This window comes from Spea bombifrons, chromosome 3 (genome assembly GCF_027358695.1).
Source record: "Spea bombifrons isolate aSpeBom1 chromosome 3, aSpeBom1.2.pri, whole genome shotgun sequence".
NCBI classification, from domain to species: Eukaryota; Metazoa; Chordata; class Amphibia; order Anura; family Pelobatidae; genus Spea; species Spea bombifrons.
Genome location: NC_071089.1, coordinates 102182209 through 102197415, shown reverse-complemented (window position 1 = coordinate 102197415; position 15207 = coordinate 102182209). Strand labels below are relative to the sequence as shown.

The following is a 15207-nucleotide window of genomic DNA, read 5'->3' as shown; positions in this document are numbered from 1 at the left end:
TCTCCTCTAATCCTCCTACATGGATTGGACGGGGAGAGCGATCACAATCGCCCAATCAGATTTGCACCTTAGCACCAATTGCAAATGAAAAAGTTAAGTAACTGGCATTATTTGTCCCAGTCGGATGTGGACACATTGCATCTTTCATAAAGGTCTTTATGTTATATATTTTGAATGCTATGTTATAAACATTATTATTTATTATTGTAAAAGAAGATATTCCACACTCCAGTTTGTTTCAATGTTTCTGTCCCCCCCTCAGACCTTCCTATCTCTACTCAAAGGCCATAATGAGCAAATCTGTTACTAACACTGTGTAGGATATTTACTTATGCCTTCAAAATCCCTTTTGATGTGGTATTTAATTGGCCCAGGTACCAGGTAAATTATGTATTAATACATGTTATTTCCACTATGTTGTTATTCTGGATGCTTTCCATTTATTTAGACAAATAATTTTCATCTTTATGTTTCTTAATGAGATTATTATGCTCTGATTGGAATTTCTTAGGGATTTGCTTGTATATGTATTATTTTTACTTGTATTCTATACACTGATTAGGAATTGCTGATTTTGATTGTTTTACACGTAGCACGTATCCCACTTGCTCAGAGGAGTACTTTGTAATGTGTGATTAATTGGAACGCCAATATAATGAAGTTGGTATGTTTGTTTCAGTATCTATGTTTAAGCCGTATAGGCGAAACATGTGAGATTTGCGCTCTCGATGTTTTTTCTTTGATTTTTAAACCTGTGACCTAATAAATGCTTAAGTTTTATTTTTGCATTTGTCTGTTGAGTTCCCATAGACATTTATCAATTCACCTGGATTTTACTACCTAGATGTTCTACTGGTGACCCCAGTAGTAACATGATTTTTTTTTTAAAAAAATTGATCAAGCAGACTGAAATAAACACATACATACGCTGTGTTAAAAAAAAAAACAGTCAAAACCATAGCATTTTTTAAAATTATTAAACTTTTGAAAGTGATCACATGAAACACTGCTTTAAGCGGCTGATAAAATGGTTATAATTAAATATATTGGTTCTTTTTGCCTTAAACAAAATTTTAGTAACCAACTGGTTACACAATTTTCCTGTATCTAGAGGATACAGAAACTATGCCTTGTATTCACATGTTCAGTTATCTTGTATTTGGTGTACATTCGCTAACTATTGCTATGAAAATTATTTAAAAATGCTGCCCCTTTAAGCAAACATTTGGCCAACACCCACGTTATGTCAAAGTTGTATAAAAGAGTCCTTATGACAAAACCTGCGATTAATGCATCAATATTTTTACCTTCTTCAAGAAAGTGTGTGTAACAGAAAAAAACAGTAATCTAGCCTGCATTCTTGCGAGTGATTGCCATTCAACATGCTGAACTTGCATACTATTTTTTTACTGAAGCGCAAGGTACCTTCCCTCTTTGATTAGTAACAAGTGCTCCAAAGTGGTAAGGCCACAGTGGAAACCAGATCCCCCCATCTTCCTCATCTTGGGCTGCACCCATGGGATAGAGCTGCCCAAAGAAGCCCTTCCCCCAACAAAAGCCTTCATGGACTTGGCGTTATTTAAGTGAGAAACAAAAAACCTGTGTACTTTATGAAAACTCACACATGCACAAAACAAAAGCTGTGGAAGTGAAATGTGTAAATGTGCCATATTGGTATCATAAACATTTCCCCTCCACTCACCTGTCACATGGTAGGACATTTTAACTGAGGGGTAAAAATAACATTAAAAAAAAACATGTAATGAAAGGTCTGATGTGTTTCACAGTGCACTTAACGGCTCAGCAATTGCGATGAAAAAAGTTCCCCCAGGACAGTACACCAATGTGCTCAGTGCCCCGGCGGAGCGAGCCAGGGGGTTCTCAGGTACCTCGGGCTTCGCGACTTATTTGGCCTTAAGGCCAGAAGATCAAGCTCTCTCTCTCTCATGGACACTCACTTGATCTCAGCCAAAAGGCTGAAAACCTGAGAGTGTATTTAAGTTTTCCTACTTCAATTAAAACAAATGCTTTCATGCATTTGCACTCAGTAAACACATGGGAGTCTAATGTGTATCATCTTTAAAAAAGGGATAGAGTGTTCGTTTTAAATCAGTAAAAGCTGGAACAAGTATCACTCGCTTTTCGACAGGTCGCTTTACGCTACTTCGCTTTCACGAAAGACCTACGTAAACACTTGTATTCAGTAACCCAATAAAAGTTGTAAAGCAAACATTGTGTTCATTGCTTATTCGCTATACGTCATTTCAGCTTATGAAATGTTTGTCTCGCTCCACCTGTCGGATAACTTGGTAAATGTAGAACATCAATCTGTGTATTGTATGAACTCACAGGAGGAAAAAAACGAAATCAAACTCTTCTCAAAATTCAAATCTGTACTTTCACGGTCTCTAAAATCAGAAAAAAAAACAAGCCACAATGGCACAGTACCCTCATAGACGAAATAAAAGAATACATTACAGAACACTTTCAGGAATATATTGCACATAAGATGAAATGTGCAAAAACCGCAGTAGGAAGTAGAAGGTGCTTGAAGGTGGAAATATATCCCGAGTTCCTTCTTAGGTGCTTCTCATTAAAGTGCTTGGAATGATGCTTCAATAAAGTGCTGCAATGGTTAAAGTGCTTCTCAGGAAAGTGCTATGTGCCAGAGTCAAAAAGGTGGAAAACCACCTACTCCTGTTTTTAGTGATACAATCGCATTCCCATACGAGGCAAATAGATGATCAAATTAAAAAATATGGGAATGTGCCTATTGTTGTGACGTACTTTTTAATTGTTTGTTATCACCGGGTGATCATTTATGGTTATCAATTAGGAATACATTTGTTAATGATTGTATAACGGGGTAAGCCGGTATAGTGAAGCAAATTAGCTGATAGGAATATACCGGAATCAGTAAACATGACATTCAAATATGGAAAGACAATCAGAAACCCAGATACTTATACATCAACAAAAGCCTGACAAATCCAAGAAGCAAGACAGCCATGGCTCTTCCAGATGTTACTGCAAATGTTTTATGTAGTATCATCTTGCTGCTGTTTTGTGCCTGCACTTAAACAGGTCGGTGCTGAGGTCTTCAAAAGTTATGCATCAACATCTTCAGGACTAAAATTGTAAAATGCCTGGAGAAAGTCCTGAACCCTTCAAGATTAAGAGGACTGTATTCACTAAACCTGAAGTTTGCATGTGAGTTCATCTTTTTCCACTCCTTGATATGACGGTGTTTCTAGTGGGACAATGCCTGCGAGGACCGAGCTGGCCCTGCACAATGCCCTTCATACATAAACTCACCAAGGTCAGCCCATCGCATCCGGCAATCTGAAATTAAGGAGTTAAAATGTTCACTCATTTTCAAATTGCCATATTAGCTTGAAAAAAACTTAAATTTGGAAAGCCGGACAATATTGTCTGCATCCTCTTCACAGTTATGAGCATGAGTCTAGATAGAATAAGTTTAGGACTTTATGCCTTGTAGTAAAACTATTGCTGCATAATTAGCTCTGTTTATATAGATTTTCTCTAAACAACGATTTGAGTCATAGCGTAGATTGCTGCTGTAAGAGAAGGTGACATTTGATGTTGAGTTTTTACTGTACTTATCGTTAGAGAGAGTTTTTGGACTCCAGCTCTATCGCAGCTGTGTGCGTGAGTGATACTGTGCCAAGACTGAGGGGGATTGGGGCAGGCTGACCGTAGAACACAGCACTCTGCCTTATGCTCTGCCTCCTCCCTGACCTCCGCTATTCATCTAAGCTTTCGAATCCTAATAGAAAAAAAGACGTTCACTGCAGATAAGACCCATTTGGCCCTTCTTGTCTGCCCATAAACCATTTATGTAGGCAGTACTTATCACCATTATAAAAAAAAACCTGTATATTCACTTTCAGCTTCTGAAACATTGCAGTAAATGTTCAATCATGTAAAGAATGACATGGAGAGGCATAAATAACTTGAGGAAGCCATTGAATGAGTGACCTTACAATGATTCCCACTGTGACATTCTTTGATTTGCATGGAGAGCTGGAAATTGAAGTAAAATACCCCTTTAGGGTGAAGCTATGTTTGATCTATGATCTCCCCAACCAACCCATAGCCACGAATGGAGACTCTGGGGCTAAAACATGCTTTAACCCAAGAGTTTCCATTTGGAGCTATGAAGTTGAGATTCGGGGCTTCAGCCCCAGTAGCCCCACCCTAGAGACACCAATGTGTGATGGGTTTGGGATGGGATCGTAAATAAATGTAATGAACTGCTTTTAGTAGGAAAGCATTCTCACACGGAGAGTACAGCTAACTAACATTCATTCACATGCTAATCACACCATCTACCACTGCATGGTTTTCTAGGAGCCCTAATTAAAAGAGCACAAGTCTATCCTGCCTATCTCGTACTAACTTGTATCTCTGTATTAAATCAGTGTGCTCCAACATGCTGCCACGTCAAATGACTTTACAATACAGAATTTACAACTGTTCTTCAAAATGTTGTAAGCATTTATCCCCAAACTTTGGCTCTGAAAATGACAGTTCTGCCTCTAGCATCATAGTCTTAGGGGTAGCTTATAAGCGTTAGTCTTGCATGCTTGTTTTGTGAAAGAGACGCTTACTTCTCATAGGAAAGAGTAAACTGTTAAACATTTCAATGAATTTGGTGCATTTTCGTCCTTGGAAAAAAAATCACCACTAAAAATGTCAATGGCATTAGTACGCTTTGGTCCTCAGAGGGACCGATTCTATGAATGCTGTGGCACATTAAGTGAATCTGGATTTCCTGACAGATAACTGTACACTGGGATTTGTAAGGTGAAAGCCTTAGGGTTTAATGTCAGCTGATCCTGATTCTCTCTGTATTTTTCTTACTGATCTTATCTAAAGAAGAAACACATGGCTGCAAATTGAGCAGCGTCAGAGCCCAGCTCAGGTTGTTAGTGTTTCAGTGAGAGGAGATAATGGATCCTGACCTCATTAGCGCTAATCTTTATCAACAAGTTGAGGTTTTAAAGATTTCACTTGTAAAAAGAAACAGCTAAGTCTTCACCTTGTGCAAATCTAAATAATGAATGCACAGAAAAAGAAAAAGATATCTACTGTAACCTACTACTAAGTCAGCATTCCTAGGCAAAAAGATCCATTGTGCCCACTCCATACCAACAAAGACCCCTACTGCCAGCTCACCCGCACCACTGTAATAAAAACAAAAGACTACCAAGGACACAGGCAGAAAGTGGTCAAAATATAAGGAAAAGTAAATATAGACGTGATTGAGGCTCAGTTAAAAATGGTGACAGTTATGTAGGGCATCATAAGCCGTGTCTTTGGCTTCAAGCAGCACCTCTATAAAATTGATGTCTTGGCCGCGGATCTGTTCTAACCTAATGCAAAATCCGATGAAATACTTAAGTTTCAGTACTTCCTCAAATTTGGGGGACTGAAACTTCATTGAAGGCACAAAACCTGAGCTGTGGTGATGCAGTGACAACACTAACTAAAGCACACAGCTTTATAACCATCAAAAGTCAAATCAATTGTTATGTATCAATAAATATGGTTGTGGTGTGATTGTAAATGTTACGCTACAAAAGTACAGCTGTTCAATATGAATTACTGCTACTCATCGCTCCATATAACTATTACATATCACATTATAGTTTATTTATACATTTCTCCATCTCAAGAACGGCTGTTGTTACTGTTACCTCTTCTGAAATAGCCTAGATCGGTAACAGTTGCCCAATATTTTACCTAAGCATATTTCCCAACATATAATGTAGGCCTGTGTGTCTGGACACTAGATGAAAAACCTTTTCCTAAAGTAATTACATACGATCCACAAACATTTGGAGAAATAGAGCTAATGCTTTTCCCATATATTCTTAGTCCGTATAATGGACTCTCTATAACTTGTAATACTGCGTTTTGGTTTGTTATCAAGCCCAAGCGAGGCCGCATTGACCGTATGCATTATCAGGTAGTCAATAGGAGACCAGAGACACAAACTAAGATGTATATCTCACTTTCTAGAGCTGCCTAGGCTTCAATGGCGTCGCTGACAACATAATTGTATTTGTTTATTTTGCTTTTTCACCTTGTTTGCTTCCCTGCCTTTATTTAACCTACTATATCTCCCTTCTCGAGTCACTGGCTAGCAGTGTCTAACGAGGGCTTCGTCACCCATGTGGCCCACGAGCTATCTGCAAAACCAGAGTCAAGAAGGGCTACATCTATAAAGATTAATACAAAGCAGCACATTTAGGCCCCAATAGAAAAACTTTAGGAACCATGACTTCTTGGCTCCAGGAATTTGTGCAATGCACATAAAAATGATAAGGGACTCGTGACTGCTGCTGCAGAAATAAAAAAGCATTAGAGGATATTTGCATATACAGTAAGAAAAAATATAAAGCGAGGAATCAAATACAATGCTTTTTTATATAGAACTAAAATGGAAACCAAAAACACTGTAAATGCGTATAGCAAAACTCACATATATAGAAATTCTTCCAAATTTTGGAGAAAATACTAGAATAGAACATTTTAATGATGAAGCTGTAAGCTTCTACCATTTTTACCAAAAATAATATATATATTGTTACTGTTCCCTATAAAATATAGACAAAAGGCATCCTGTATGTTACTTCCACGTGAAATTATTTTTAAAAACACCATGGTTTTAGCAATAAATATAGCACAAGATTCAAATAATTGGAGCTAATTATGATTCTTTACGAGAGCTACTAGGAAAATATGGCATTTTTAGGGTTTCGTAATATATTGCATTTCATTGTTTTATTACTGTTTTTTGTTCCTCGATGAGCATTATCTTCATTAGTATACATACAGAATAGTTCCGTGTAGCTCAAGAGCTACCTTTTGGGGACCCCAGCTCCAGACTATACAATTTCCTATATAGCGAAGTATTATTTTTACACAAATATGAATTTATTCACTTATCTACTGCAGAACAAAAAGCACGCATTGAAATGCTATGACATTCTGCTGGCTAAGGTTTCACTTGCTGGACCCACAAACCTGTTGGCGTTTCCTAACTGTGTGTTGCTGGGGCATGTGAGCTCAGCAGGGTCCCATTTCTCTGCAGTAGTAAAGTGGCAGCTTCTGGCTTCTTAATTTTGTTGCTGGCTTCCACAGGTGGAGCAAAGTTGTTGAGCCCTAATCTATTGCACTGAGGTAGCTCTTCCCCCAAAACTTTTATCACACTTTTCCAATGGATTCCATATAAAACTAATGGCTGGACAGAGCAACGTTGGTGTCAACATTATATAATAACAACTCCAACAACGGGAATATAAAATCAGTATAGTTAAGACATCATATGTCAAAGTACAGAGACTAATAATAATTTTTCACCTGCATGCATCCACACAGCGGGGGCCAGGTTATTTCGGTGAAAAGACATGCCAAACAGTGACTTATGGAATGGTCAATCTGCTGAGGGAAACACAAAAATAGAGATAACAGTAATAACATAATAACGAAATTATAAAATCAATAGAGCTGCAAAATATGTAATTTATGTATACAATAGATATATGATTTATAGCAGATGTTTAAAGACTAGATACTTGTAGGAAAGTAGGAGTCAGTATGAAAAAAGCTGCTTGACCTATCCAGCTAATGGACAATCCTTGAATTTAGAGTATAGTCGAGTAGAGCAAGAACATTCTGCCGATTACAGATCATAGCAGTAATAAGAGACGTAGCAGAAACATCCCTATGTGCCAGAGATTTCATTCTGTGCAAAAAGTCAACTAAGAGCTGCTCTTTCCCCAGCGGTAATGTTGAATCTTTACTTAATAGAAGTACATATCAAGTGGTAGCTATATAGTACGTATATGCGATCTAGTATGTTTTGGCTATTTATTCAGATGATATATTTACTATTTGAGATGATGCCATACAATATACAACAGATTACTTTGGTGTAGTGATGGGCTAAGCTATATACAGCCTTATAATGTGACAGTATCCCCAATATTTTCGCATCATATGTGCTTTTAAATCGTATTTGCTAGGTCTGTGCTGATTCTTCGCGCTATGCATATATTGGTCATTTCAGCAGCACTTCTGTTTCTGCATGTTTTGTGGGTGTGTGTATTTATATATATACATATATATATATATATATATATATATATATACACACACACATTTTATTCTATTTACTCGAGAGAACAATACTACAATGCTACATGCTTTCATGATCTAAAGTACTAAACAGCATTATCCTAAACTGCTAGTTACTGTCCTACAATTTACATATCCCTGCTTGCTCTTGCCTCCCAGTATAGGTTCATAACACAGGTAACAAGACATTTATGTGCAACCAAGACATACAATCATCAACCATTACTGGTTTTTAGCAAGACCTTTTTCATAGTATTACAAAACATGGCAGGACAGCGACTAGTGACACACTAGTCACTAGTCATTCTCCTCACACAGTGCGTGATTTAGGACCAACAAAAGAGGGATATCAATTAGCTAGATTTTTGGTCTAGTAATAAAAGCTGTTTAAACGTAATAGTTGAAATACCAAGTACAGTTAATTTGTGTGGAAGAGTTGGTTAAATGGGCAATAGTTCCACAGTATATAAGAACATCTGAAAGTCTTCGAGCATTAACCAAAGGTCTTCCAGAAAACTAGCTATTCTACAAAGTATTAGGCCAGGGCTTTGGTATTCATTATTTACAATGTTTGCATAGTATTTATTAAGCTGTTTATCATACATGAACAAGCATAATTTATGTGAAAAGATAATTTTCCCATTTACATACACTTCTTAAAGTCAGTTAAATATCAAGATATTGTTATGTGTTTTACCTTTCCGAGAGTGAATGGGTTACAGAGTTGCAGCAAACTGATGTGAAGACTGTCTGTTTTGTATAGGCTTTTTAGGTCATTTCAGATAACAGCAGATAACAGTAGTTAAAGTATCACGTGTAGACAGTGACACCTAGTGGTAGATCTTGTTATACATCCTGTCCCTCGATTAATAGAGGTATACTGCATAGCGATACCATGTTAACTATGGAAATAAAATGAGCACATTTGGCGTATTAGATTGTAAGCTTTTTAGAATAATTAGGGCTTGTCCTATTACACTTACTACACAGTTAGCAGGGAACTGCACATACACTTCGAGTTATAAAAAGAAAGTCACAGCACAATCCGATTATTTTAACACGATGACAGAATGAACTAAAAATACACGATTACTTAAGAATGTGTGAGATGTAGCGATTGGCACAGTCCCTTTGAGTGGTATAAACCATCCCATATTATGTGCCTGTTTAAAATGAATCACGTGGACAGTGTGACTCGAACAATAACACAATTTGAACCAAGGTTTAATGCCATGATAGTGATGGCAATGTCTGGAGAGAAAAACTAACCACAGTAATAAATAACACTTCTGGAAAAACATCGGGCAATCAGCAAGAACATTCCTTGGTGACCACTCCGCAGGCAGAACGTTGTCCCAAAACGGCTCTTCATATACAGTTCACGATCCCCCATTAATACTTTTTACATTTACAAACTTTGCATAACGCAAAATCATAAGAAACATCTTCAAAAAACACCCTACTAAAAAAATTAAGCTTCATGAATGTATTAGGGATTTAACCCCTTTGTGACAATGACTGCTTTTATTTTTTGTACCCTTCGTGACAATGGCTGTGTTTAGCTGTAATTTTATTCTTTCACGTTTACTGAACCTTAGATGTCATTGGTCTGATTGTATCATATTATTGACTATAACAAAAGTATAAAATATGGTGAAAAATTCAGAAAAAAACTTTTACTTTTACTTAAAAAATCTTTTACTCATCTATAAAAGCTAATGAAAAAACCTGCTAAATAGATTCTACTATTCCTCCTGAGTTTAGAAATACCCAATGTTTTTTATGTTTTTTTGCTTTTTCCTGCACGTTATTGGGCAATAAGTACAAGTAGCGTTTTGCTATTTCAAAACCATTTTTTTTTCCAAATCTAGTAATTCTTCCCCACATGTGCCATTTCGGGTATCTTTGAACCCGGCCAATGCAATTTACCCCATCAAACCATATATTTTTTGAAAACTAGACACTCCAGGGTATTTCAAATGCTAGTATTTTAACTCTTTTCAGGCATTAATTCTACCACCAGTCTTTGTCAAACTTTGTGGCAGTCATTTTATTGCGTTTTTTTTTCACACATTTTACTACAGGTCCTGGTATATGTCACTGTCGTAAAACACCCCAATATGTCGTAAAACACCCCGTAAAACACCCCAAAGGGGCCACATTTGGGACGTGTGCATTTTTCAAATTGAAAATTACACGTGTGGTCATCCTTCCCCCGGAACATTGCCCCAAAGTATTTTAACTATTTCCATGCGAGAATTGTTTTAAGCTAAAGCGCTAATTTTAGGACTTGCTTATAAAAATATTTTTTTTATATTTTTTTCACATTAATTTTTACAAATTATTTTTGCATTTTACTATTTTTTTTTAACTATTTTTCTTCTTCTTTTTTATTTATTTATTTTACTAATCACATTGTGATTAGAAAGCTGGGCTCCATTGACTTGCATGGTTGAATGCAGTACCTGTATTCGTCCAAGTGGAGCCAGATTCTCAGAAGGCTCTGGGGAGAGCCTCCTGAGAACTCTTTTCAACTCCATTGTTTTTTTGAATGGACGCCGCCATCTTGCGAGTGGCAAAATTATACAGTGGCGGTTGTTCGGTGTCAGTGAATGCCTCGTGAATGCCTGAACCGAACACAGGAATGGGTGAATATTCGTGGAATATGAGGATTTTTTTCCCCACGAAGAGAAAAAGTTGGCCAGCACCCAAGTCTATTAATAACTAGGCCCAGCGCACCAAATTCTGCATGCTTATTGCGTAAAAATAGTGATGCAAACCTCTCAATATCTATACAAACTAACTAAATCCATTTTGGCACAATTTACTTTAGTTGCGTCAGTGGTGCACATTTTGTAGTACAATTCCTTTTTGTTTATTTTTTCATTGTCTAGTTATGTACGTTTATCATTTCCAGAAGGCCCACTCGCCCATAAAAAATACATAATCTGAATAAAAAAGGGAGGCAGCTCCCTCTGAGGTACGAAGTACAACTAATTACATTTTTGTTTCTTACAAAAAAGATCATGGCCAGCACCTGTCCTCGTGATAATTTTAACGTTAAATGGGCATTTCGTTGTATATTTCTTGTCAACAGCAAGTCCCAGCCACTTCACGCCATTTTCGAAAATACAGGGGAACATCTCTGTATCCTTCCGCACTGATAACCTAATGCAAGCAGACGCGCAGATATCAATAGGCGCGCCTCGCTGAAAACTACACTTCCCGGCGTGCTTAGCTGCATGTGCCGGAAACGACTGTAGTAGAGGTGACAGCGAACATGGCAGCTCGCATAGGGTGCTTGGTGCGGCGGTTCAGGCCAGAGGTAGTGATCGGGAGGAGGATGCTTCACGTTGGGGGTGAGCGCCTGCAGTGACCTACACAATAAGATCACTGAATTATTCTTTATTTCAGCAAACAATGCTTTCGGGGTTTATGTTGGGGGGGGATAGGTCTGTGGGTACACATGTGTTATATATTCTCTTGTTAAACTGATGTGTGTTGCTTTACGTACATTTTCAGCAGAGGGGACATAATGTATGTAAAGCTCAAAGCACTAGTGTAACTAGATCAGTGTGTCCAGAACAGCAATATCTCCGGCTAGAGGACTGGTCATGGAGCTTCCAGAAGTGGGATAATTGTTGTCATGGTAACTATGGGTACTGTTTGGTATAATAGTCCATTGGTACCACTAGGCAAGTTTTGTGAATGTTTCACTTGTCTGATGCACCTTTAATGTGTGTTGGCGGTGTTTTGGGAACATTCTGCCAGTTATTATTTTATTTTGAGTGTACCTTATAGATGTCTTATATGCCCTCTCCTAGCTCCTTGTGGCTCCCAAGCCAGAACACCTGCCTTCTCAGACCCAGATGTGCAAAGTCTGCTGAAGAAGATAACAGGTCTTAACCTAGAAAAGGTCTTCAAGCCAACAAAGAGGCAATTAACGCCTCCCACGTACAAGCTACTCACAGAAGCTCAGTATGAAGAGGTGATGTAAAATTCGTTATTATAGTTATAGTATTGTAAAACAGGCAGTTCTCCCTATAATCTTAAAACATATATTGCCTTTTTTTTTTTCTTTACAGTCGTTATTGAAGGCAGCTAAGGATGCTGAGAGGTACCTGGAAATGCCACCGGTTTTGGGTGAACGTCAGCCAATAAATGATGTTCTTGCTGAGGATGAAATCCTAAAGGATATAGAAACCACTAAATACGTGTTTAGTGACATAACTTTCGGCACTCCACATCGTGTAAGTAACCGCAGTATTAAATGAATACATTTAGGGTTTTTATGTTTATGTTTTACGTAAAAACCACAATAGCAATTGACTAACTTATCTTCTCAGGCTAATGTATTTACTGTTCCTTGTCATGTTGTTGATTTTCTTTTCATGTTATTAGGAACGGTTCATTGTGGTGAGAGAGCCGAATGGCGTCCTACGGAAAGCCACATGGGAGGAGAGGGACAGAATGATCCAAGTTTATTTCCCCCAAGAAGGACGAAAGCTGGTTCCCCCACCTGTGTTCAGGGAGGAGAATATGCAGGTAGCATGTTTAGTTTTCTGTTTTCCCGTTATGAAAAGTATTCTTTCTGCCCTGTTGTAAGACTTTTGCCTGTTATCGCTGCAGGTCTTGTTCCAGCAGGATCGGCATGAAGAACTTTTGAACCGATGTGTAGTTCAATTCGATCCAGATTCGTCAGAATATATCAGAGTATGTTCTTCCTTGCTTGGCTGTTTGGTTCAGCTTTGATCGCTGTGGCTCTACTCTTGGATATTTGACATTTTTTGTGGATTATAGGTACACCAGCAAACATATGAGAACATTGAGCAGCATGGGAAGTATGATCTGCTACGTTCCACGCGGCACTTTGGTGGCATGGCTTGGCACCTGTGCTGCAGACAGAAGATAGATGGACTTCTTATAGATGTGATACAGAGGGACTTGTAAGTGAATGCATGTTGGAAATATTTATTCTGTTCAAGCTAAAATAAAGCTTCACTGCACGTTTAGAACACTTTGCAAAAGGAAACCTGCTTATAATTGTTCGTCATTGAACAAACAGGTAGTATCTTCCTCACGCTTCTCGATATATTGTATGTGTCCAGCATCTGTTTTACAGTTTGTGGTAAGAGAAAATCGCTGTTATCTCCCCATTATTTACCTTGCTGGGTGTTATCCATTGTCATCTGATTTCATTTAGTTTGGTGGTTTGGAGCTTCTAAAGGAACACTGAGAAAATCAGAAGTACGTTTAGGACAGGTGAAGGAATAACGGACACCTTTGTTTTGCAGAATACAATGATTTACAGCAGTAAATCATAACCATTTAAAAATTGTTTCCCTGTTACAAATATATTGATATTAAAGAACTCATTCATCAGTGGCATGTTTAAATCCCCTCGCTCTACCACTTCTGATAGAAGACTGTTCCATGTATCCACCACCCTCTCAGTAAAGTAAAAATCCTTGGATCACATCTAGACCCTCTAGTCTCTGACTATGGACTCCAGTTCTAAGATTTCTCATCTGAAATAAATACTCATCCTCTACTTTGTTAAAACCGTTGAAGTATTTAACATATTCCCCTCTCAAATGATTCCACTAGCGCATGATTATCTCCAGGATCAAACTGTCAATTGTACTAATGAATTGTTGATGTAATGTTAAGGTTTGATGACTGTCAAAAGTACGTTTGTAGTCCTTATATTTAAATTTACACTTACGTTTGCATGTGTATGACGTTATTTGTCTGTTCTTTAGCTGCAATTATCATGTATCGCTGATCAGATACGCATTGCACTGTTTCTTCAGGTTAGAGGATGCCGTTTGTTTAATCCGATTATATCACATGCTGCATCCGGACACGCAATGTGCAACAGAGTCGCAGGGAGCTGATGGTGTAGAGCTGATTAAGGTGGGTAATGATTGCTTCTATGCTGAAAGTGTTAAATGTTTACCATTGATGTCCACTCTTCCTAACCGGGATATGTAAAGAAAGATTTGGATTCAGAGGTGCATCACAAGGGTGTTCATGAGTTTCAGCGTCTTCATGAAGGACCTGTTTTGTTATGTCCCGAAAAAAAAATACAGATCTGTATCATAGAAAAACTGCAACTCTGCTCTCTTAGCAGATGCAAGGGGGGGGGTATTGAATCCCTAATGTAACACTTGGATAACTCCATAAAGGAAATGCTTTTTTGGAGTTTTCTAAGGGTACATATTTAGTTTAAAACCTGTAACTGCGCCTTTAAGCTTACATTCCACATCTTACGGGTTAGTGGTTTTCCCCATGTAATAATTTTCAATCATGTCCATCTGCAGATCTTTGTGAAAATGGAGGCCCAGAAGCCTGGCTACATAGAGCTAGCACTACAGGCATATCAGGAAGCCAAGAGCCGCGCAGCCTCGTCCTGACCGCTCTGTGAAATAGCCTTGCATTTCTGTTTAACCCTATTAGAATCATCACAGAGAACAACAAGAGTTTGTGCTATCCCGCTGATACTGACTGCAGCCATGTGGTTATAGACTGCAGTTGAGTTGAGCAGTTGATGGCATTGGTACATGTATCCATCTCGCTGGAAACCTGTGCTCCAGAAAGATACATTTGTTCTGTTATTACTTCTTTATAATAAAATATTTACTACCATACATTGTAACCTGTCGTGTTTTGCCTAAGCCTGGCACACCAGTGTAAAAAAGGACAAAGCGATAAGCTAAAGCCATAGCATCGGTTTAGAACATAGTAAAAAGGCTTCCACTTATAAGTAGGGCATCCAAGTATATGTGGCTCCACAAGCAAAACAAAATCATTCTTCAAGTAATGTTAGAAGAGATTAAAACAGATTATGGGGTGTAATATATGAAGATTCTTTATTATTAAAGAATGGAATCTGTCCCCTTTTTCCTCTGTCTCCTGTCTTGATATAAACTAGAAGTGTATAATGTATTCATTAGTTCACATGTGATGAGCTATGGATATCCTTGAAACTAACTGGTTAAAGGTACGGTTCCACATGAACCGTAGTATATGGGAAGCCAT

The 15207-nt window shown here is 38.0% G+C and overlaps 1 protein-coding gene across 1 annotated transcript; it reads left to right on the top strand.

Moving 5' to 3' along the window:
* Positions 1 to 11387: 11387 nt before the first annotated feature.
* Positions 11388 to 14816, top strand: MRPS22 (mitochondrial ribosomal protein S22). Its single transcript, XM_053460183.1, has 8 exons — positions 11388 to 11525; positions 11991 to 12154; positions 12252 to 12416; positions 12568 to 12711; positions 12796 to 12879; positions 12967 to 13112; positions 13980 to 14082; positions 14490 to 14816. The coding sequence occupies exons 1-8, from the start codon at positions 11447 to 11449 to the stop codon at positions 14580 to 14582; spliced, it is 978 nt and encodes a 325-aa protein (XP_053316158.1). The 5' UTR covers positions 11388 to 11446; the 3' UTR covers positions 14583 to 14816.
* Positions 14817 to 15207: the final 391 nt, after the last annotated feature.

Bases quoted from the DNA above. Each gene is read 5' to 3' on its own strand.
- MRPS22 (XM_053460183.1), top strand. From the start codon at position 11,447: ATGGCAGCTCGCATAGGGTGCTTGGTGCGGCGGTTCAGGCCAGAGGTA. The intron at 12,155-12,251 runs GTGATGTAAAAT...TTTTCTTTACAG, and splicing joins CAGAAGCTCAGTATGAAGAG to TCGTTATTGAAGGCAGCTAA. The intron at 12,712-12,795 runs GTAGCATGTTTA...TTATCGCTGCAG, and splicing joins TCAGGGAGGAGAATATGCAG to GTCTTGTTCCAGCAGGATCG.